We start from the raw sequence: 23267 nt of genomic DNA, 5'->3' as shown, positions 1-23267 counted from the left end.
CCTGAAATAATAGCTTGAGTGAAATGCAACACATTTTAAAAATTACCGAAACAACAGAAACAACAGGATAAAATGGTCTCTGATGGAACTGAGAGGTCTCTGATATGAACTGAACACCATAATGGTATTCCTGGCCTTAACTTTTACATATGGCCCAATTGCCTTGTTTGCTTTCTTATATAGAACCTACAGATCTATATTAAAGCTATTTGGAGTCAATGTCATGATGAACTGTATTAAAAAGAAATTACTTTGTGAAAATGGAAACATTTTTTGAAAGGAATAGTTTAAAAAACATGAGATTCAGACTGTATGAACCCACACAATGACTTGGATAATTGTGAATTTGTGTTGTTAAACTACAGACAAAGGGATAATGTAGGGAAAAGGCAGATTAATCAAATGTCAAATGCCACTATTTTCTAGTAATGATTTCCTGTAATGATAATGAATTTACTATTTACTGAGTGTATTTTATTACTTGCTGTAGAATGAGTTTACTTAAATAGGCAGGGATCACTGCTGGATGATGCATGAATATTTGAACAGCATTTAGCTCGAATACTTTATTCTTAAAAGTGATCCAAATATTTCAGGCAATATTTAACATTAAATAGTCAAAGTTTTATAATTTATTTAAGAATTTATAATGTACTTAAGAGCATTTATTTTTATTGAAGTGTGACAGGTGTACATGGATATGTGTACATTGTAATGTACACATTTGCAGAATAATTGCATCTTGTAAATGTTTTCTATATTTTAACTAAGTGGCATGGTCAGTTCTGAGTGTACAAGTGGTTGATGTTACTCTCAGGACAAGCATTCCATGCTTGAGTGTCACAGGCTTTGGGTGGCTGTGTGGTTGGCTTGGTCAGTGCTGGTCTGTAGAGATACTTGCTGTGAGGATTGTCATGCAAGAAGGATGCAAAAAGATGCAAAAAGAAAAAAAAATTCGGCATAAGATTCCAGCATCTCTAGATAGCATTTAACTTGAAAACTATTACTGGATTTCAAGTTATAAATGAGATTAAAATTCAAAATAGCGCCGTGGCCCAGTTTGTACCCTGGCATGTTCAGGGGTTATTCGTGAGCATGAGGCTGAGTGTGCCGAATTGTCCAGCCCCGGGCCCGGCTGCCCTCCCGGTCTCAGGAGCCGGACAGCTCCACTCTCCGCCCGTGCACCAGCAGGGCCCCGGGGCGAGCGGCGGGATGTGCTCCCGCCCCCGGGCGTGTCACGTGCGGCGGCAGGAATGCGGCGGGCTCCGGGGAGAGCCGAGGTGCCCGCCCCGCCCCGGCCCGACCGGCCCGACCGGCGGGGCCAACTGGGATCCAACCGGGCCTCGCCGGGGCGGGCGCCGGGAGCGGCGGCCCCGGGCAGGCGCTGACGGCAGCGGCGGCCGCAGCGAGGCGGGGCCGGGCCGGGCCGGGCCGGGCCGGGCGGCTCCCGCCGGCGCTCAGGAGCTCCGCCCGGCGGTCAGTGCGAGCTCCGCGGCGGGCTGAGTGACGTGTCCGGGCAGCGGGGCAGCCGCCGTGGCCCCGGCGGAGCGGGCCGGAGCGGGCCGTGCCGGGTGGCGGCCGCCTCGGAGCGTTTGGCGGCGGCTCCGGCCGCGGTGGAGGAGGTGGGTGCTCGCTTCGCGCCGGGCTCTTGCTCCGGTGCTGTCACGGAAAGTTTGGTCCTCGGAGGGTGGGCTCGATGTTTGGTGCGGAGACGCCCTTCAGGGGCGGGGGCTGCCTCGCTGGGGCTGCGGGGGCCCGGAGCGGCAGCCGCTGGGCACCGCCGAGGGGCAGGAGGGGGAGACGCATGGTGTGAGATCGTCACTAAATCCGTTTTGCCCGTGCGAGGTGGGTCACTGAAGCGAGGATGCGAGGGGTCCGTAAAACGCCTTGGCCAAACTTCTTGCTGTTGAACTATGGTGAAGTTTCTTCCTCGAGGTTTTCGCGGGGGCTTTCTCGCGTGTGCGCTGCTTCGTGTTCCGCGGTGTGGGGAGCCGCCGGCTCCAGCGTCCCTCCCCGCTCCATCAGCTACGGACACGGCTACGGAAAATAGAACTCCCGTGGGAGCTGGAGTTCCTTTCCTTCCCCGTTCTTCAAAGCTGGTGTCGACCAGTTTTTTAGTTGGCATCTGCAATTAAATCCGTTGTCTTGACACAGGGGAAAAGTACTTATTCACAATAACACTGTCCTTTTATGTATTTTTTTCTTTGGTTTCTTTGTAATTAACGGTTCAACTATTGGAGAAGTTACATAGCTGTTTGTGGTGATCCCAGACCATGTAGTTGCTTTTGCAAGATGCCCTGCGCATAGAGGGTAAAGTAATAAGAGCTTTAAAAGATTGCCCAGTCATGCACTGGACGAGTGAGTGAGCAAGCTGTGTCAGTAGGCAGTACCAAATGCTCGGAAAGGCAGCTGTTAATAATTTGACCACAGCAAAGGCTTATTTTAAAGATTTTTAGGTGTTGTTTTATTTTTGGCCAAAACAATTTTATCCATCCTAAATTTTGTCATCTTTCATTTACATATTTTTTCAATCCTTCTTTTTCTTTTTTTTTTCTTTATTTTCCAAAGATACTAAGATCATGGCTTTTACCTTGAGCTAGCAAGTTTTAAGTTGTTTAATTGAAATATAAAAAGCATCTTTTTGTTTCAGTCTTGCAGTTTAACTGTTAGCATAAAAAGGTGTAGGATTGGGGTCTTTTTTTCATGAGTCAGGAAGTAAAAAATATTGCTTAAAAACTGTTTCATGCTAAATAAATACAGTGAGATTCTACTAAAATGTATTAGTTTGTGGCTATTTTTATTGTAAATAAAATATTTTTTTCCTAAAGCCTTCACTTTGCTTGGTGAACCCCAGTGAGCAATCTGTTCTGCAGTAGAAATGAAGTATAACATTTTTAAAATTTTCTGTTGGCACTCAGGAGACACAGGTTTATTGCCTGAATGTGGGGACATGTTTGGTGCCTACAACTTCAAGCCCATTATTCAGGCAGAGGTTCTGGCTGTTCAGCTGTTTTCTTCAATGCACCCTTCATTCTTTTCACTTGGGTGATCTGTTTGATCTTGATAATCTGTCTGACTTGCTTTGTTTAATCCATCTCGTCTTTTTTTTCCCTTTTCACCCTCAGGCTTAGTATTCCATGAACTAGTTACATGTGTTTATCTGGTTTTGAACAGTAGTTCTTTAGGAACTACCTTGAAATCTGGTATTTCAGGAGGCTTTGCAGTGAGATTTCAAGATTTTTATCATATATGCTATGGATTCCTTAGATTACCTGTGGCATTGTACATAAGATGTGATTTACTGTGTGAGTGACGGCAGGTGTCTTGTAATGGTACTGGGTTTCCAGTGTTTGGAGCTTCTGTGGCTGATACCCACGGATGGATGTGGTAGGAGAAAGGACCATGGAAGCAGAGTGACACTTGAGCAATGGGCTGTCCATCATCTCCTGCTGAATGTTGGGACCTGGCAGCATCCTGTGGGTTTGGGCTGCAGGAGCTGGTATGCCACAGGTTATGGAGAGGAGCCCCAGTGCTGTGTGATGGGTGTGTGCAGTCTGGCATTGCAGCTCGGAGATGTGGAAGCCAAATGTACAAGTCTTGTGCTATTGGCTCTGTAAGGCCAGTTATGAGCACACTAAAGTACTGAAAAGGGGTTACCTCCTTCCTTCCATGCTGAGGAGCTCTCTTTGACCCTGAGCTATGCTAATGCTTAGCAGATAGGCTATGATTTCACTCATCAGTAGACAGCAGAAATCCTTTCCCATTCTGGAATACTGTAAAACAAACTTTATCTTGCCAGGCTGGGCTGGATGGGGCTCTGAGCAGCCTGGTCTTGTGGAAAATGTCCCTGCCTCATGCAGGGCAAGGGGGTTGGAACCTGGATGATTTTTAAGGTCCCTTCCAACCAAAACCATTCTATGATTCTGTGAAGAAATCTCAACAACAGAGGAGTTTTTAAGTTGATTCTGAGCTGTTTAGGAATCATTGCATAGTTTATAAACATTTGCAGGAAGACAACAAACCTGAAAGGCTATTGTTAAACTTCATAATTGTTAACGGAATTAAATGCCATTGGGAATGGTACATTGCTTATTTGTAAAACAGGATGTCTATTAATTGCATCTATATGAATTATAAATTATTTTTAGAATCTGATGTAGAAAAATTATACATTTCAGTCTATTTCTGACGCAGCCAGGAAGCAAAAGCTGCAGTCCAGAAGAAGGAGGACCAGTTTTGATTCAGACTTTCAGACTGAGCTTTATATGTTGTGCAAAGCTACAGTCAATTTATTTGTGCATCTGTAGTACACTGTTCTCAGTTTTGTATGTGACAGAGAAATGAGCTACGTGAGGTACTTATTTTCTTAATTTTACATATGCGAGACAGTAATTTTGTTTCCACTTATGTACAGTGACTTCTATTTCACTTTTTTCTTTATGTATTTCCATTTTACAGTTTATTTAGAATGTTAGAAGGGATCCCATGGAGTTGTCATACGGTTTCTAAAAGGTATTTTTAAACTATCTTTGTGTAAGTTCAGCTTCCTGATGGTTTTTTGAGCTGTAGGTGCATTTCTGGACTATCTTGGATGTTTCTTGTGGAATATCTATTGCAGCAGTTGTACCTTAGAGAAACTTCCTTTGGAGTTACAGTGTTAAACACTGTGAATGCAATTGTTCTTACTTTTTGAACACGTTGTATGTTATAATGAAACTATAAATGAGGTTTCATTGATAGTGGTATGATTTAGTCTTTCGTTTTGTGTGTATTCGACAACATGTGAGGGAAGCATTTTTCATACCTAAGATCATATTTTGTTAAAATCAGCATTTATTACTTTCCCCCCATTCCTTTTAATACAATGTCATTCTTTTTATTACATCTATTAGTGGGAAATTAATATTGGAAAATTAATTTCTGAATCTAGAAGGAGTTTAGTGAGTAGAAAAGCTGTAAGCCTGGATACTTGGAAATTTTCAGGGATTGGTTCATAAACTGAAGCCTGAGAATTACTTAGGGGAGACTTTGGGAGTATCATGAGAGATAAAGGCTCTTTATTAGAGGGAGGTGGGAGGCACATGAGCAAGGTAAACCAGAATTCTCATTGTGGACCTATGCAACTATGTCTTAGTATTTTTGTTTTCAGATCTTTCTCAGTAATGTCACTGTACTTGTGTGCATGTGGTTTGCAGGGCAGAATATTGTGACTCAAGTTCTGTCACATATCCATGGAAGAAAACTGCTTCATTATTATTAGTATTTTTTGAGATTTCCATCAGTTAGACTTTTTTTTACTGTAAAGAATCTTGAGTTTTACTTGCACCAAAATAATGTAGGTTATTTAGAAACCAGGAACATGTAAAAGTAGAACTTGTTTTTAAGGGAGTAATGACAGGTAATGCTAAACAAGAGTTGAAAAATATGTTTTCAAACTTGTGATTTTAGATCAAAAACTTGATTCATGTTTATTCTGAAATGCCTGAAACAGCAAGACTGTGGGAAGTGATGCATAACTGCACAACATTGATTATGTCCTACATGTTCACTGCTCAGTCAGGAAGCCTGAAGCTTAATGTCAGATGCGTGGGTGAAGCAGTTAAGCAGAGCAAAATAAATTGTTCTACTTACGTGCTGCTGAATAGGGGCATTATCTTGGGAAAATCTGTTTCAGTGACTTACTGTACTGTACAATACTTGTTACTTGGGACTGAACCATGAATGTGAACTGTTGGGATCCAAGCTCAAGGTCACTCTTGTTTCTCTTCTGTAATCCCTTGTTTCTCAAAACACGTTAAAAAATTGCAGAAATCGTATGAATATTTTTTTCCTTAGAGATACTGACTGTGCATCTCAAAAATTTCCAAGGAAGAAGGTAAATGTTATTTCCTCATCTGTAAAATGGGATAAGAACTTACTGAGAAGTAGATGGCAATATTTAGATTTCCTTGTAGGATCACAGTGAGTCTTGAGCTTATGTCTCTTGTTTTTATATTTTTCACTTTTCTAAAGCATTCTCAGTCTCATCCTCAGTGTCCTTTTAGAATTTCATACTTAATATTCAATATTATTCAATATTGCAAACCATGGATTGACTAATTTGAGTTTTAAAAACTTCACTTTCAAATTGTAGAAGGTTGAGAGGAAAAATGGCTACTAGATAATTTCCAAATCAAGGAAAGAGTGAAGACTGCTGATGTTTGGACTAGATGCAGAACCTACACTTCTGTGGGAATCTAGTTTCCATTATACATTTTTTGAAGACAAGGGCTGTTCTTTGCATGTGGTATTGCTATTTTTCTTTCTTCCTGTAATTAATGATTTAACAGCTGCATTACCTGATTTCTGATGTATTTGAATAAAATTTTGGAGTTAGAAAAATAATCAATTTTCATTGATTTTCTAGAGCATGCATTTTAACTTTGTTATTAGAAATGTATTTCTACATTTTACTTCAAATATTTTTGAAACTCAGTAATAAGACTCTATTTATATTCTTAATAACTTTATTCATCAGATGAAATACATTTGTTCAACTGGTTGATTTTCTAATGATCCGATAGAATGAGTTGTCCTCGATGAGAAACAGCATGGTTACTTTTCCAAGGACAGTAGTACTCAAAGAGCTGAAAATGTTTAGGTAAAGTGTCTCTTGTCAGGACCTGGTTTGCAGGCAGCAGTAGTAACTGAATATTCATTTCAGTGTATCCTTTCACTTAAATCATTGGAAACAGTTTCTGGTGGAAATTTTCATCAGTTGTCATCAGTATCTTGAAAGACAACCTATGCCATGTGAAACCAGGATGCACAGATTTAGTTCAAGTTGAAACAAGACATTCTGCTTTTGTAATGAGCGTCTGACTAATGTAGAATGGAGGGGAAAAAATGCTTTATTGACTGTATCCATAAATAACATTTCTGTGGCTTTTTTTTTTTTTCAAGTTAAGACCTTGATTTGCTGCAGAATGAAACCCTCCCTGTGATAAAATTACTTTATTTTACATGTAAGGCTGATCAGGATTACTATACTAAATGATATTTTGGTGCATTTTTAATAAAAACCATTTCTAAACTCTCTTCATAATAATTACACATGTATTATAATAATATGTATGCAACTAAATCCTGTATAGGTTTACATCACAATTGAAGTGTGCTGCAACATATGAGGATCTTCTCTGATTAAAAAATAAAAACTTTGATGAGGATATTTCCAATTAAGGTAGTTCTTCATATCCAGTACTGAAAGGGACTAATCTGAATTAAATTTAAAAAGGGAAATTGCAGAATTTCCAGGTTGCTTTTCCAGATGAAGTTACTCGATTGCTGTCAAATTATAGCACAAATTAAGAAAAATGCTCTTCATATATTTTTATTTTGCTTGTGTGTTGGACATGAAGGATCTTTGTCTTGACCCAGTGATGCAGTTTTCTAGTTTGAGTGGCACAGAAGAAAAAGAGATAATTCTTGACTTAAAGCATATGATTCCAGCATTCCCTTTTAATTCTTCGGAGGCTTGCAATTTGTTACAGTACTCTTGACCTTCAGGATGGTCTGCAAATTCTGGGGTGATGCCCGTCTTCTTACTTTGGGTATTCAAATAGTTGCCATGACAAAAGACAGGAGCAAGGCTCGTTCACGAAAAAGTCAGGTGTCTTAAGTGCCTGTTTGGCAACCTCTTCCTTTCCCTGGTTTACTTTTTATGCATATTCCTCTCATTCCTCAAACATTTGTAAGTCATGGCTTTTCTATTTGTAAAGTAAATATATTGCTACTGAGCTTAATAAAACCATATGCTTGTGTTGGATTCAGGAAGGTCTTTTGCAGAATGGAGTTGTGATCCAGGTGGGTGTGCTGCTCGATGGGTGGAAGCCTGGTGGGATGGTTGATTTTGGAGGTGGCTCGTTGGCTGTAATTTGAGGTTGGTAACCAGTGGAGAGCCCCGGCTGTCCAGCATAGGATGTGTCCAGTTTAATGTTATGCATAAAGTGGAAGTGCACCAGCTCACGGAGTTTGCAAGTGACACCAAACTGTGGGAAAGGGGTGGGCAGTGGATGTGCTTGAGATTTAGGCTGTCATTCAGAAGGACTTGGGTGGATGGGAGGAGCTGGCTGGCAAGAACTCTGTGGAATTCAGTAATGAGGAGGGTAAGGTTACACACCTGGGAAGGAATGCGTCCTCGGAGGGGAAGGAGTCCTCTCACTCAGCACTTGTCAGACCACACCTGCAGTATGCACACTTGCACCCCGTTTTGTGCCCACACCTCACCCCAGTACAAGAGAGATGTGAATAAAACTGAGCAAGTTCAGCACAAGGCTGCTACAATGCCAGGGAGTGGCAGCAGTGCCCTGGAGGAGAAAGAAGTTTCATGGGGGCCTGGCAGTGTGCTCCCACCAGCTGGCAGACTATGAGGAAGGGGGCAGGACCACAGGCTATGGTCATAACTGAAGTAAGAGTAGTTCTAGCTAGACATAAGGACAATGTTTTTTTTCTAGGAGGACAACAAAGCAAGGTGGCAGGATTCCTGACATGGTCCTTCAGTCTGCCTTTAGAGATTTCTGTCTACTGAGATTATCTCAGTAGATTAGGCAGCCTGGTCTCACTTGGTAGTGGACCTGGCTTGGAGCACCAGTTTGCACTACATGACCTCCTGCTAACCTGAATTAATCTATCAAGCAGTGATTCTGTAATTTGCTTTGCAATAATAGTCTGTAGAGGGAAAGAACATAAATAGTAAAAATTTAACAGTACTGATTTCGCTGTGATCAGGATCTGTCTAATAACTCTACAAATGCAATCTTTGCTTCCTCCTTTTTCCCTTCCTCTAGGTGATGTACTGAGCAGGAATCTAGGTGAGGAAATGTAAGTATTACCCTTTAAAAAGAAAGGTTAGAAAACCAATCTTCGGCCATGTTTTTTGAGGTGTCTCTGTAGATTGTTTCCTTTTCAGAGTGTGCTGTTTCTGTATTTTCTCTGGTCTTGAGCAAGATACTGTTCAGTGTGAGAAAGGGGAGCAGAAAAAGAAGCAAAGTAGCTTTTGCTGAAGTGGATTCTCTATTTATTCTGAAGAATATGCATCTCTGGCCTTGTTTGAATTGCTGTAAGAAATAGAATGTCACCCAGCTTTATCTGAGCCATGAATTGGGCTTCCTATTAATTTTTTACCTGAACCTATGCACTTCCTTTTTTATTCCATTGCTTGTGATTTCAGTAATTTTCTTTGCTAAATTTAAGAATAAAATCTGTATAGAACAGGACTCTTAGCTATTAATAAAACCAAATATACATTAAAAGAAATAATGATCCAGTCTTGATACAGACTTCTTTAATGGCTTACAGTGTGGGATGGGAAGCTGTCAAAATATAAATGGCTGCTTCATTCATACTCACTGTAGACACCTCTTAAAAAAATGTACAGTCTATGTTTCTTAGGAATAACGTGTATGGAGAACAAATTGTACAATCAGTTTTTATTTTTTCTGTCTGTAAGAAAGTGTTCTTGAGCTACAGGAGGAAAAAAAATAGTAAATTAACCTTCCCCCCTCTGCCTTCTATCTTGTAATTACTTTGCACTGCTGGAAGAGTCTTCATATCAAATCTCAGTGAAATTTAATTCCCAGTGGGAGTTCTGTAGTTCTAGGTGGAAGAAGACTCAACTGGGCATTATACAGCAATATTCACTAAGTGATGTGGACACAAGGGGATTTTAGACATTCAGGGGCTTTACCTTCTCAAGTTTTCTTGTTTTGATGTTGGCTTTTAGCTTAATTTTTAGGCTTTCAGGCTTTCTCAGAGACATTGTATTTCTGCTTGGACTAAGCTTTCTCCACAAATTACAGTTTCTTGGAAATCAGTCTCCTTGATTCAGCTTCTGTTTCCTATTATAAAATGTTCATTCTCTCAGCAGTGTTAAGAATGAAGAATCCTGATGTTGCTGCAGTTACAGTGCACACACCTGTAAGAGAAGGTGTGTAAGTCGCCATTACAGTTCTTGGGGTGATAGAGCTGAGAAAGCTTGGCAGCATGTGCCCTTTGGGAGCTTGGCATGTAAGTACAGTGCCCCCAGGTCTGTATGATGCACTGCCTTGTAGTTTTGGCAGAGTTTGTGCCGGTCCCATTTTTGTTGCATTCTGACTTCTGCTTTCTGATTTCTGACTGTTGGAAAATACTTTTGTTGAAGTGGAAATGCAGATGTTGATTAGTATTTGTAATTTTTAGCTGAGAACTGAGAGTCTGTTGTTTTTCCAACAATTAGAGGAAATCATTGAACAAAATCAGATACACAGACACAGCCGAGAGTCCTGGAGGCAAAAGGAGTTACCAGAGGTTAGGAGAAAGGAAAACTGAGTCTCAAAGAGGAATGTTGACATTCTTCTGTAGTCTTTGGACAAGTATAAAGGTGTCTTTGCCTTTGTTTCATTTGCTGAAACTGCCCTTTGCTGTGGAATCAGAATTTCAGTCTCACAGATTTTGCAGGCATTAGCACTTTGAGTTTGTGAGGTCTGCTGTGGAACATCACAGACTCTCACTTCCTTCAGTACCAGCTTCCATGGTCGAAGGTGAGTGTAGTTGGTGGAAAATTTGAAGTGTTGGGAGCTGTCCTTAGTGATTGTCACTATAGGACACGAGAAAGCACGACACATACCACTGCTATTGTAAAGGTAAAAAAGGGAAGTTTATTTTCTGACTCCAGCATTTATAGTTTTCTAAAGGTGATAGTGGATTGGAGGGTGAAAGTGCCACCTCTCCAACAACACTGGACAAACTACCAGTCCATCAAATTTCTCCGCCTCTATGAAGGAATGCAAAAACAGTAAGTTATTTACAGAAAGTATGTGAGAAAGTTTGCTACAAGAATGTAAACTCAGAACGCTTTAGAAAATCTTTAAAAATCAGGGTGACAAGGGACGATTTCACACTTGGATGATTTTGGTTTCTGGTGTGAGTGCCATTGGAGCTCTGACTGCTTTAAGTGTGGGGGACTTGTCTGCATTAGAAACATTGCCCATGAACATCTGATTCTAATGTGGTATTTTAATTTGTTTTCTTTTTTCCTTACATATCAACTTAAAATTTAGAGAGCATTGCAAACTTGGTCAGGAGCTGAACGTATTGCAGTATAATAAGGGGCTATTGTGGTTTTTTTCTTTCAAAATGCATACATTTAATATGATTATTCCTGATTTTTAGTGCCAAACGTAGGAAGTCACTAGCTAAACATCTGTAATAAAAGCATGCTGTTGTGCTACGAGTAGGGTTTTTTTTTTAATAGTAGGCTTGTAGGCTTGGAATAGTTGGGGTTTGCCTAGATAAGCTGGTTCAGCTATAAGTGGGCAGGTAAAGTGGGAACTTAAAAAACTGGAAATCTACCTTTAAATATGAGTAAGAATTACCTGTTCCTCCTCACAGTTTGGCAGGAAAGAACTGGATGAAGACATCAGGAAGTAGACATTGGAAGTGAGGGCCAATGTTTAGACCAGAACAGGTCAGCTGCCTTTTTATCAAAGTGCCCAGGAGCTCCTTTGCCTCTCCCCCTGTCTTCTGTATATGGGGCACACAAGGGAAATATGGGGGAAGAGGGGGAAAGGAGACAATCTGTAGACCACCTTCGTGGCCCACAGCAGTCACTGCTATCTCTACCCACATCTGAAGCAAAGAAGGTGATGAGCACCAAGTCAGGCAAATTCCTTTTGCATCTGGATGCCAATGGGAATAAAGTAGCTCTGAGAGCTTCTTTCTGTCCCTTTGCTCCTATGATTGCTGTGGAGTCTGGAAGGGTGAACTTTGAGTCATTAAGCAGAGGTTATACTGTGTTTGAGAAAACAATGTTACATGGGGGAAAAGAGCTCCATATTTTTATAACCTCTATGAAATCTTGAATAAGTCGGGACAGTTGTTCAGTTATTCATATTCATAATTTTATGATGAAATACACATGAACATAATAATAGCACATGTGTTTAATGTTTAATAAGGATTTTTTCTTTTTGCAGTTTTTAAAATACCTTTGGAACAAAATCTTAATATTTTGTGTCTTAAAGGCTGTTAATTTTTTAAATATAATTTTATGTTGAAGCCAGTAACATCTACTCGGTGGTCTCAGTGCTGCATCTGGAATTCGGTGTTCATTGTGAGGCCCCAGTACAAGTGAGGGATTGGCAAACTGGAGCAAGTCCAGTAAAAGCCACTGCTACGGCTGGGAGTGGGAAGAGGTCAGGAGAGGCTGAGGGAATCGAGTTTGTGTCATTTTGAGAAGAAAGGAATGAGGGGGATTGAGTTGCAGTCTTCTACTTCCCAAGGCAGTGTTGGCAAGAAGTTGGAGCCAGGCTTTGTTCAGGGGTGTGCAGCAGGAGAATGAGATGCAATGGCTGCAAGCTGCTGCAGGGCCAGCTCCAGTTGGGCTTACAGGAAAAACTCTTCCTGGAGTTTCTGGTTAAGCTCAGGAGCAGGATGCTCTGGGAGGTGGTGAAACACCCACCTTCATGGGGTTTCATAACCTGGGGGGGTAAAGGCACTGAGTAACCTGATTTAATTTTGAAAACACCTGTCTTGAGTGTATGAGAGAACATTCAGAAGTCCCTTTCAGCTTAATTTGAGCTTTGATTTTCACGATTATTGTCTAAATGCACCTGTAAGCTGTGCTGTGTAGCTCTGTTAGCAGGAGAATCAATGGGAAAAGCACTTGAGCTACAAATGCAAATGTACCATACGCTGCTAGTCAAATTAAACCATCTGCCTTAATCTTGATTTAAACATCTTTGAGTTAGCTCCCCTGTCTCTCAAAATGAAAAACTTCTCTTTGAAATATGGTGCTATTAGAGATTGTTCATAAATGTGCTGTCTGCTACATAATATGGCAATTATTTTCTTTTTGGAGGGTATTAATGCAATCTGTAATACACAAGCTCTCTTTCCTGGTGCAGGGTTTTTCTCAGCATCTAAAAAATTGTGAAAAATATGTGGAACTTCAAAATGAGTTAATGTAATGTATAAATCAACCCCTGAGGCATTCTTAAGTGAGAAAGTGTATATTTCTTCTTGTGAATAACTGCACTGTTCACATGGGAGCAAGCAGGTCAGTGGGTAGGACTCTAACACTGGGTCTGTGTCTTTCTTTGACACAATTCTTGTGTAATTTGAAGCATGTCACTGTGAACTAGATCAAAATGGAAATCAAGCTCCATGGCTCAGCTCTGTGTCTTGTTAATATTTGCTGGTGAGGAAGGAATTGATTTTAAAAAAAATCATTGTTGGAAGTTAACTTTGATAGATGTTTTAAAGCTTGCATCATATATTAAAAGAAAAAAAATAATTCTGAAAGCCTTTTAGCTGCTCTCTTAAAGATGCATTTGGAAAAGGTGCTGAGACTCACTTTCAGAGGTTTGCTTGGTATTACATATGTCACACTTGAAAACCTATGCTCTAGTCATGATCAGCTTAAAAAAAAATAGAGGAAAATAGCCATTTCTTCAAACCATAACTATCTCTTGTTTTGGCTGACAGTTTTGGTGTGGCAGGATGCATTCCAGACATCTGTAAGCAGGAACATGCCTTGGAGCTCTGTATATATAAACTGTAGAGAAGCTTTAGAAGGAACATTGTACAGTGAAAGCACATAATGGAATTCATTGTGTTATAGACAGATGTTGGGTGCATCCTTTCTGAGCCTTGGTTCTGAAGCTACTTGATTTTGTCTAGGACTGGATTAAGAGCTACCAAAGCTTAAGACAGTTTAAAAGGGAATTTTGTGTGCTTAGTAAATGAAGTTGTTACAAATTATCATATTAGGATCTTGCACTACCAGAGTTGTTATCTTTCCTGGCACATCTGTCCTGATAATCACCCTTGCAAACCTAATGTTAGGGAGGTAAATTGTCTGGTGCCTCCTAGGGTTGGATCGTTTTTTGAAGCTTTTTTTTTTCTCTATTCACTGCCACTTTTTCTGTAAGTGGCAATTGATTTGACCTTTGAATCCTGATCCATTTAATATTTTGCCACTGTACCTTGAATTTCACTATCTCCTTCAACTTAATCTTTTAATATTTGGCTATGGAGACTTTCCAAGGGCATGAGCTGTTTTGTTGCCAGCAGAAGACATAACTTCTTCAGATGAACATCTATGGGCCACTCAAGAGTAGGACAGAAAATTCAGCATTGGCTCTTCCACTGTCTTTTGTAGCTTTTGGAAGCTAACTTTTCCTCCTCAGCCCTATTTTGAAATCTGTCTTTTTGTCATGCTGTCTTTTGAGTTAGAGTGAAAATGGACGGGGGGCAGAGTGTGTGCATTGCTTAGTACAATATGTTTTCCTTCCAGATGATTCTGGAATGTCACTATTAAGTAGCATTATGGGGAAGGTGGAATGATGTCTCTCATGGGTTCTGGGCTTTGCTCTCTTCAGTTGTGTATTCAGGACCAATGTAGGGGAATGCTTTGTAAAGTTATTCTTTTCCTTAAAACGAGAGCAATGGCATTTGAGAAAAGTTGAAAGAAAAGGTCCTCAGGAACTCGCTCCCTTGTACTTCACTCTCCTTAGGAAAGGTGGAAGTAAAGGGACTTAAGCAGAATTTTTATGATTAGCAGAAAAAAAAATAGTGGAAAGAAGTTGTGTATGAAGTATATAGTTAAAACTTGTTTTTTCTGATTGCTGAATAGAGAAAAGCATCATGAAAACTCATAAGCTTCCTACAATTTTTATCCTTTACCCCTTCATGAATATTTTGAGATGGAATATATACTCCAAACAGACATTGAAATAACATATTTTAGTAATCTCCTTGTGATTGTCACAGTGGGAACTGCAGAGTACAAAATAGTTAAAAAACTTTGCCTTTCTTCAGCTGGCTTACTGAGATCATTAAAATAATTGGGTCCAATACTGAGGGCTGTGTACATAAAAATTTGGACTGTATTCATATCGAAACAAGAAGCCAAGCAAATTTCCTCTCTTCCATAATGGTATTAGCTAATAGGTATGAGCTTGGCCAAATTGAAAAGGAGTGGCTCAATATTTGGAAATTGTGTTCATCTACAAAACATGTTCCTTCATTTTTGCAGAGTTTTCCAGTCCGCTAAAGGTGCAGTGGATATACTAGAATGGACACAGAGGATTTCCCTCCACCACCACCAGAAGGTAATTGAAATAGTTTGGAGTTTAAAGCCAATTTTTCTATAAGAATTTGGTTGTCTTTCCAGCAGTGATTTTACCTCTGCAACATTCCCTTTCCCCATATCACCCTAAGGCTTGGTCCCAGTGGTATTCTGTTGAAACATGAGCTCCTGTCATCCTCCCTGTCTTGTTCTTGGACTTCATTCGCTGGTGTAGTTAGAACATGATGGGAAGAAACCTTGGAGCAATTGTTCCTTGCAGTCTAAATCTGAAAATATGTGTTTTCTACAGCAACTCTTTGTAGTCAGAGCGCAGACACTTACGGAAGAGTATTACAGATGCTGGACTAAGGGGCTCATTGTGTAAAGTTAACACTCAGTGCCCCTTGCCTGTTGTATCTTGGTAGCTGGATGGCTTCTGGTGTAACCCAGGTTTCTGAGGGCACAAAGGTAGGATCTACAAAGACACTGTCTCACTGCCTTTTGCGTTTATGCTCAAAGAGAACATTGCATGTGCTGATTTTTTTTATCCTGTTCGATTTCCTGTAAGCACATCATTGTGTAGTGCTTGCTAGTACATATTTTAATACTTAACAGGATTTGGCTTTTGGTAGCTGGATGTTGAGAGACTTCATAGAAGTATTATGTGCTTGTTCTGGTCATCCCAACAAATAAATTTATGGAGATCTGTGGTTGAATCTTCTTTTATTTCAGTTAAGTTGCTATTATAGTTTGTATAGATAGTGATTTTTCTGTAAAATATTATCTGTTCCTTATATAAGACAATATTACTTATGGACTTGCACTTTATTATATATATTGATAGATGTATATATTTATGTATGTAATATACCTTATTGCCTATAAGACATTTCACTTAATGTTCACACAAAACTTACATGAAGCCATTTGAGTATAAAAACAGATTTAATCTTCATTTTGTTCAGCTGTAACTCTTTAGGAATTTGGGAATTGTCATTCTAGATCAGAACTGCTTTCTCTTCGATTTGGCACTGCCACAGATAGAGGTCTATTACTAGATACTACCTAGGGAGTTGGGAATGTGAAAGAAGCAGAAACTTGTGAAATCAGCTTTTAATGGGTTAAATTTCTGGCCAACATTATTGGCAGTTTCACTTATACTCTGAGATATCACTGAGTTTATTGTTGGCAACAGTTCCTTGGCTGTCCATGTCCTAATCCATGTGGTCAGGACCCTGAATTTAGTTCCGTTTCGTTTAGTGACAGTTACTGTGAAACTGTCTCTATGGGATAATCCATGTCCAAAGCAGTGTAGTGCTGTAGGGGAAGATCCATCCCTGAGGAATCAATATTTCCACTTGAGCAGAGGCTGCTGTTTTTCAAAGACAGCCAATAGCTGCGGCAACAGCTCCAATTTGGTGCAGCATTTCAGCTTGTGGGATACTCTGAGGAGATTTCAGGGTGAAGCAGTTCAGTACAATTCCAAAATTCAAGTTCTTTCTTGGCAAAAGTTTTTGTGACGTGTAGAACTATGTATATCATGTCCTTATTTTCAGACATGTCAGTTCTTAATAGACTGGGATTAGATTTATTTAACATGAATTGAGATTCTGCTCTACCTAATCTTGCATCAATGTTAATTGATACTTTTTTGGGGAGGGGGAAGGGAAAGGGGCAGGGTAGGATTTGGAACAGGCTCCCCAGAGACCAGCATCAAGCCTGACAGAGTTCAAAAAGTGCTTGGTTAATGCTCTCAGGCACATGGTATGATTCTGGGGTGGCCATGTGCAGGAGTGGGACTGGATGAGCCTTAAGGGTCCCTTCCAGCTCAGAATGTTCTGTGATTTTTCTCTCATCTGAAAAAATATATAAGTGGAACTTATATATTTTTTTAGTTTGCCATTGCTGTCTTAAAAACATACTAAAGGGATTATCAGTGAAGATAAATTTTAATAATGACACTAAAAGACATTTTAGTTCACTATCTAGCTAATTCTCATTACCTGTTTTGCAGGTGGAAAAGAAGTGAGGACTTTAGGGCCAAGTATGACAGCAAATACACATAACAACTAACAAATGAAGGTTTATTTTGCATGCATATGCAGTGGCCATCCATGTGTCTGTTCAGGAGGAGTGAGCAGCACCTGTCAGAGCCTTTGGACAGTGGGCACATGGGTGGGTTATCCTAGCTCATAGTGGGGGTGAGATTCCTGTTGGGTGCAGAACCCTTTGCTACAACGGTAAAAAAAAAAATTCTTACTTTTGTCATGATGATTCTAAAATCCCACTTTGAGGCCATGGATGAAATCAATTGCTTTTTTAAAAAGAAGGTTCTTATGATCTTGTGGGAATTTTTTGTTTACTTATTTTTTGTCCTAACAAAGATAGCTGTAGTGCTGAAAGTCACGTAGGCTCCTTTCTATCTACAAGTATATACCTTGCACTATAAATCTCAGCTTTACTCTTGACAATTAAGTTTTCTATGGTTTTGCCAGGTAAATTCTCCACACTTATTTTTTATCAAATTTTTAATGTATGCAAAAGGGAAGAATAGTAGTAAATCTTCATCTTTGTCATGGGGATGTTGCAAGAAAATAGATGGAGGGTTAAATAATGTGTTTTCATTAGCCATAGCCATCTGAATCTATACCTTGTTTAAGTTAAGGTGCAGTAAATGTCAATACTGAAGCTGCTTCTACCACTACTTGATAAGGAAAAACTACATATGATAAAAGAATGGAATGTAACATATTTTATTTATTTTATTTTATTTTATTTTATTTTATTTTATTTTATTTTATTTTATTTTATTTTATTTTATTCTGCTTATGCAACTTATCTGTTCATAGGTGTTTGGACATTCCATTCATGCATTGCTAATCAGGTAGTGACAAGTCTGTGCTGGTTACATTTCCTACCTCAGAGCAAATTCAAGTAGTGAGTAGCATGGAAAAATTATTGCCTGTGTGTTCTGTCCTCTAGATTGTTTTAAAAAGAGCTTCTTCTTCTAGCCATGGTTAAAAATCTCCTAGTATTTTTCTCTGTGTATGTCGAGGGATTGTATGTTTTAGCAACCAGGGAGCAGTTGGAGTGGGGTAGATGCAAAAGCTTCCTTGGCTAAGAGCAAAATCCAAAAAAGTACTTCCAAAATGGATACTTGGAATGATGGTGCTAGCTTGTGTTCCCTTCTTTAATGTGTCTGTACATATGAATTTAGGTGTGAAGTGCAGGTATTTAGAATTTCTTACATAAAAGAATTCCATGTCTATCTTGTGAAATAAAGTAGAGGATGATTCTTGTTCTGTCAACAAAAAAAATCCTTTCTTGAAAGCTAAATGAAAATGGGAGATTTTATCATGGCTGTAACTTGTAATTATGCTTTTAATTGGTTGCTGTAATGGAGTGTCCTTAACCAAACCCATTTGGACAAGAAGAGAATATGCTGTGGACTGCAGACTGTGGAGGGAGGAATTACAAAGCTGGAAGTTCTAAGAATGTGGCATCACATTGAATCTGTAATGTACAGGACTTAATTTCACACTGAACAACTGAGACTGGAGGCTGGATGTTAATGTCAGGATGGTGTTTATGTGTGATGGACTGTATTTGTGCAATTAGTGCTTTATTAGGAGATGTCATGTCTGGCACTTTTTCATTCCTCTACTTGGAAAACATCTGGTGATCTTGCAAAGTGGAAGTCCTTTTCTTGAAGTGAGGACTTGAGAGATGTTTATCAGAGCCTGTTTCCAAAGGAAACCTATGTTTGTTTGCCTGGCACAATGGATACCTGAGAAACAGTTTCTTGCCCAAAGGAAACTGGGGTTATTTTCTGTGCCAAGGAGGCTTAGTTTTGCAGTTTTATTCTCTCTGAATATGTCAGTCTCTCACCCTTTCTGGTACATGGCACTATGCCTCATATGATTTCTCTGTGAAAACTATTAAAAAGCATTGGGTGTATTTCCTCATAGTGAGTATACTTTTCTTTGTTTCCCATTTATAGAAAATTAACATAAATGATACATTAAAATTTTGAAGTGAAATACTGAAATTTCAGTGTTTGTACAAGGACATTGTGAGAATCAATTTGAATGCATAGTCTTCATAGTATTGCCAACTACTCTCTCGAGCTGAGAGAGAATCATCTTCACTTGAGAAGTATGAGAGATGCCCTTAAGGACCAAGTATAGTGGAGAGCTGCATGTTCACTCAGCCACACCACTGTCTCTAGTTCCTTGTGTAAATCTAGATAAGAAGCCTTGTCATGCTGAAGTTTGGGATTTAAGATGTTCTTCTTTGAAATGAAGTTGTTTTTTTCTAAAACTGGTAATAAATAAAAATATCTCCTAGACACCAATTTTGTACACCTTTTTATATAAAAAAAAATCACCTCTTTAGACCTATGAGTGGGATATTTCTTTGCTCCTGATATAGAGACATGTAGAACAAGGAGACCAAGGACATAAATCTGGATATCCTGTATGCAGCTGAGTGCTGTGATTGCGTCTTTCCGCAGTTATTTCTTGTTGTTTCCTTGTCAGGGCCAAAACACTAAAATAGTCCTTGCTCCTCTGTCCCTGAGAAGGAAATCTGGCTTGAATCCTTGGGTAAGATTGAAGTAGAAGCAACTGTGCTGTCATAAAAGTTTCCACTGGGATGACCTTACATATTATAACAAAAAAAAAAAAAAAAAAAAAAAAAACCAAACCAAAAACAAAAACAAAAAAAACCCCAAAAAAACCCCTAAAACAAAAGCCCCCACCAATCCCAAAAAACTGAAACTCAACAAAAAAACCACCATCTCTGATACTCAACAAAAAACCCACTAACTTATTAAAAATTTTTATTTACTTTAGTAAGGAGCTGCTGGTGAGCTGCTGTGTTTTGCCTTAGAGACGACTGTATTTCTCTGCCACGGGAGCAGCTTTTTATTATGTATCCTATATGTATCTCTTTCAGATTATTTAGGTACCTTTTCTACTATTTAGTGAAAAATTTTGTTGTTTATTTATGTTTTAACAGTTTTAAACAGCTAATTTTGTGACTGAAATGAGGTGGTTAAATTGGGCTTTTTAATATCGACAAGAGAAGCACTTACATGTTTTATGATTTAATTTCTGAATGTACAGAAGATTGAAAACCCTAAGATTGTATATATTTACTGTGGTTGGGGAAATAAGGCATTGCTTAAATTAAGCTGCAGATATGAAGGGAGTTGGCTTTGGGCTAAACAATATTGTTAGGTATCTATTTTCAGCATACAGACAGTTACAAATGATTGTAAAAAGGGAGCCAAGATTTCAGGAGAATAAGAACAGAATATGAATTGTAGTTATGAATGGCTCCTTGTTTTTGACACTGGCAATAGCTTGCTGGTGTCTGACATCCCATCTGTAACAGAACAATTTATTTATTTCTAAAGGTCACATTTCTCTCAGTAAATGAAGCAAAATACATTGTTTAAGGTAAAGATTAATTATTTTATGTGACAATTCAGATAAGCTGTATAATGAAGAGCAACAAGAAAATTCCCTTTGCATAAACCATTTATGGTGTCACATGTCACTCCTAATTATGTATTTTTTCTTCTAGCCAAGTATATTTGAATGTTGGGAAAAACAAAAAAATAGAAAGAAAATAGATTAATTAATAGCTTATTACTAGTTTTAGTACCCACAAAGAAAGCACTGTATACATAGATGTAATTATGTCTTATTTTATTTTGGAGAAAAATGGTAAAAACTTTGCTAGATGTTTAGAACATGTTACTGTTATGTTACTGTTATGTTAATGTTATGTTACTGTTCTGGATTTCATGGTGAGTGACTTCATTTCTTTGATAATATTTGGTGTTTTCTTTCTGAATAATAAGATGCAGTTGTTTTGTTGGGTTTTTTCCTGTTTACTCAGCTGCTCTTTAAGGTGACTGGACTTTACGTGCTAGATCTGTGTAGAGACAAGGCCCAGACATGTTAATCAGAAAGAGTAGTAGATGATGACATAAAGACCTTTCAGGGGATTGCAGAAAAAGTTGATAATTGTTTGATGGTAATCAGTGTTGATTGCTTAAAAACCTCTCCAAAATTGTAAAGGATTTTATGCTGATTTGGGGGTATTCTTTCAAAGAAGACTTGAAACTAAGCTCTGAAATTTTAATTTCAGTGAGTCCACATGTAAGAAGAGGGCAAGTTTTTTTTTTTTTTTTTTTTCCCCTATACTTCTTTTGCCTTTTTAGGACTTGAATCTATCATTAACTGGCTGCGACAAATTGCTGGCAGAGAACTGAGAAATTTTTCATTTTTGGAGTTTTTTACTTCTGTTTCACTGAACTCAATAAATATTCACTAACCGTGCCTGAAGCCTCTGTAATGTTTCTACTCTAGAGTTTACAGAAAGATTCATATTTCTTATAAGTTGTTATAATTCTCTTACCTTGTGCATGAGCTTGTCTCAGACAAAAGCTTGTCTGTATTATAATAACTTAAATAAAGTGTATGAATTTTTGAATGAGTCATTTATTAGGTGCTACTTTCTTTTCTGGCATAGAGGAACTGAAACTTTGCCTAGTAATCTGAAGAAAACATACTTGTTAAACATTTTTGGGGGAAGACTCTTCCAACCCCCTGTACAGATTTTCTTTTTTCTTCCTCATTGAAATAATCTTTCTAGCCTTATCATATTTTCATTAAAATGAATACAGAAGATTATTTAGTAGGTCAAATAAAGGTTGTTGCAAGAATATGTCTTACTGTTGAGCTAAATAACTTTGTTTAGGTGAAAGCATGATAGTTTCTGGATAACCTTATGCTGGTAGAACTTTCTCTAGGGGCTGGACAGGAAGATGCCTGTGCTCCCATGCCATGGGGATGCCAACTGATGGGTGATTTCCCAGTCTCTGTATTTCCCCATTCTGTATGTTGCCAGGGGGGACAGAGGGAAATGCAGGTGCTGCCCTGGGAGCAGTGAATTGGTTAAGTGTGATTTGTCCAGAGGATCTTATCAGTCTTCTGGTTGCAAAGGGAAATAGAAGCAAAATTAACTTTGGGTGGGATTGCTGTTTTCCCATGCATATTAGATGGTGACCCATTCATATTTGCATGAGAAGAACATTTGCTAACTGTATTGGGTCTGGCTGAGATGGAGTTCATTTTCCCCACAGCAGCTCTCTCAGATCTGGCTGGCATTGGCTGTGCTGGACATGGGGGAAGCTTCTGGCAGCTTTTCACCACAGTAGCCACCACTGTAGCCCCTGGACCACCAAAACCTGGTCTGGCATCCCATTGCCTAAGTAATCCGGAGATTCAGTCTAGGAAGTATGTACAATTGCTGGTAAGGTGGAGAAAAAAAAGATCCAAAAATGAAGTCAAGTCCTTTGCTAATTTCTTAACCAGACTATGTCATCCTGTTAGAAAGATGTTGCTAGAATGATCCAAGACCTAAAAACTCAAGCTTTTGCTCTAGTTGGCTTTCAGCTTCTCTTTAGTATGATAGTCAGTTTATGCACCTGAGCTGTATGTTTTCTTTCTGTAGAGCTGGGATCTCATGCTCTGTTTTAGATCTCCAGTGTGTGTCTGGCTGCCTTCTTCTTCATAGGGTTCCCAATTATTTTTAAAGAGCTTTTGGTCCAAGGTATTACTAAACGATTCAGCAGTTTTATATTGCTAATTAGAATTAAACAAACTATATTAGAGAAATGCATATACCTCAAACCATTAAACAGCAATTGCTTCAAAGTAAAAGTAATTATGTGGAAAACTAGATATTTATAGTTGTTAATCATAGAAAAAGAAATATTGAAGTAAATTACAAGCCAGTCTGCTCTCACTGGTGAAAGTTTCCTTAAAAATGGTTATTTTTTCATAAAATTGTCGACTACATGGTCAAAACTGCATTTTCTAGGAAATGTTTCTGTTTTTCCTTCATATATAATTTGTACCTTATGTTTAGCCAACATGCTTTGTCATTGCAATGCCAGAGCTGGATATTTCATTTTCTCAATGACTTTGTAGTTGTCTGCTGTTTTATTAGAGCTCTCTGGTTTTCCTGTTCCCTGTGTGGATTGTCCATTTGGCAGCACATTGGAGGTGAGTTCAGCGGGTCGTGTGCGCAGTAGCTGAGGCTGAGCTCGGCTGCACAGCCACCATCAGCAGACCCATTGTACCTCAGCTCAGCTGTCTGGTGG

General features: G+C 39.0%; 1 protein-coding gene across 10 annotated transcripts in view; it reads left to right on the top strand.

Moving 5' to 3' along the window:
• ARHGEF10 (Rho guanine nucleotide exchange factor 10) overlaps window positions 1–23267 on the top strand; it is a 112493-nt gene that overhangs the window by 2463 nt on the left and 86763 nt on the right. For 7 of the 10 annotated variants that reach the window (XR_008429864.1, XM_053937953.1, XM_053937955.1 and 4 more), the window contains exon 2: window positions 15056–15131. Coding sequence is in view for 9 of the 10 variants with exons in the window: in XM_053937953.1 (XP_053793928.1) it covers window positions 15095–15131 (37 nt within the window). In the remaining variant the exon portion in view is untranslated. Of the gene's footprint in view, window positions 1–1499; window positions 1623–1803; window positions 1846–11409; window positions 11486–15055; window positions 15132–23267 lie in introns of those variants that run through there. The other 3 variants (XM_053937954.1, XM_053937957.1, XM_053937956.1) reach the window with 3 other exon arrangements.

The sequence above is a fragment of the Vidua chalybeata genome, chromosome 3 (genome assembly GCF_026979565.1).
Source record: "Vidua chalybeata isolate OUT-0048 chromosome 3, bVidCha1 merged haplotype, whole genome shotgun sequence".
Taxonomy (NCBI): domain Eukaryota; kingdom Metazoa; phylum Chordata; class Aves; order Passeriformes; family Viduidae; genus Vidua; species Vidua chalybeata.
This window is presented reverse-complemented; position numbering and strand designations above follow the sequence as displayed.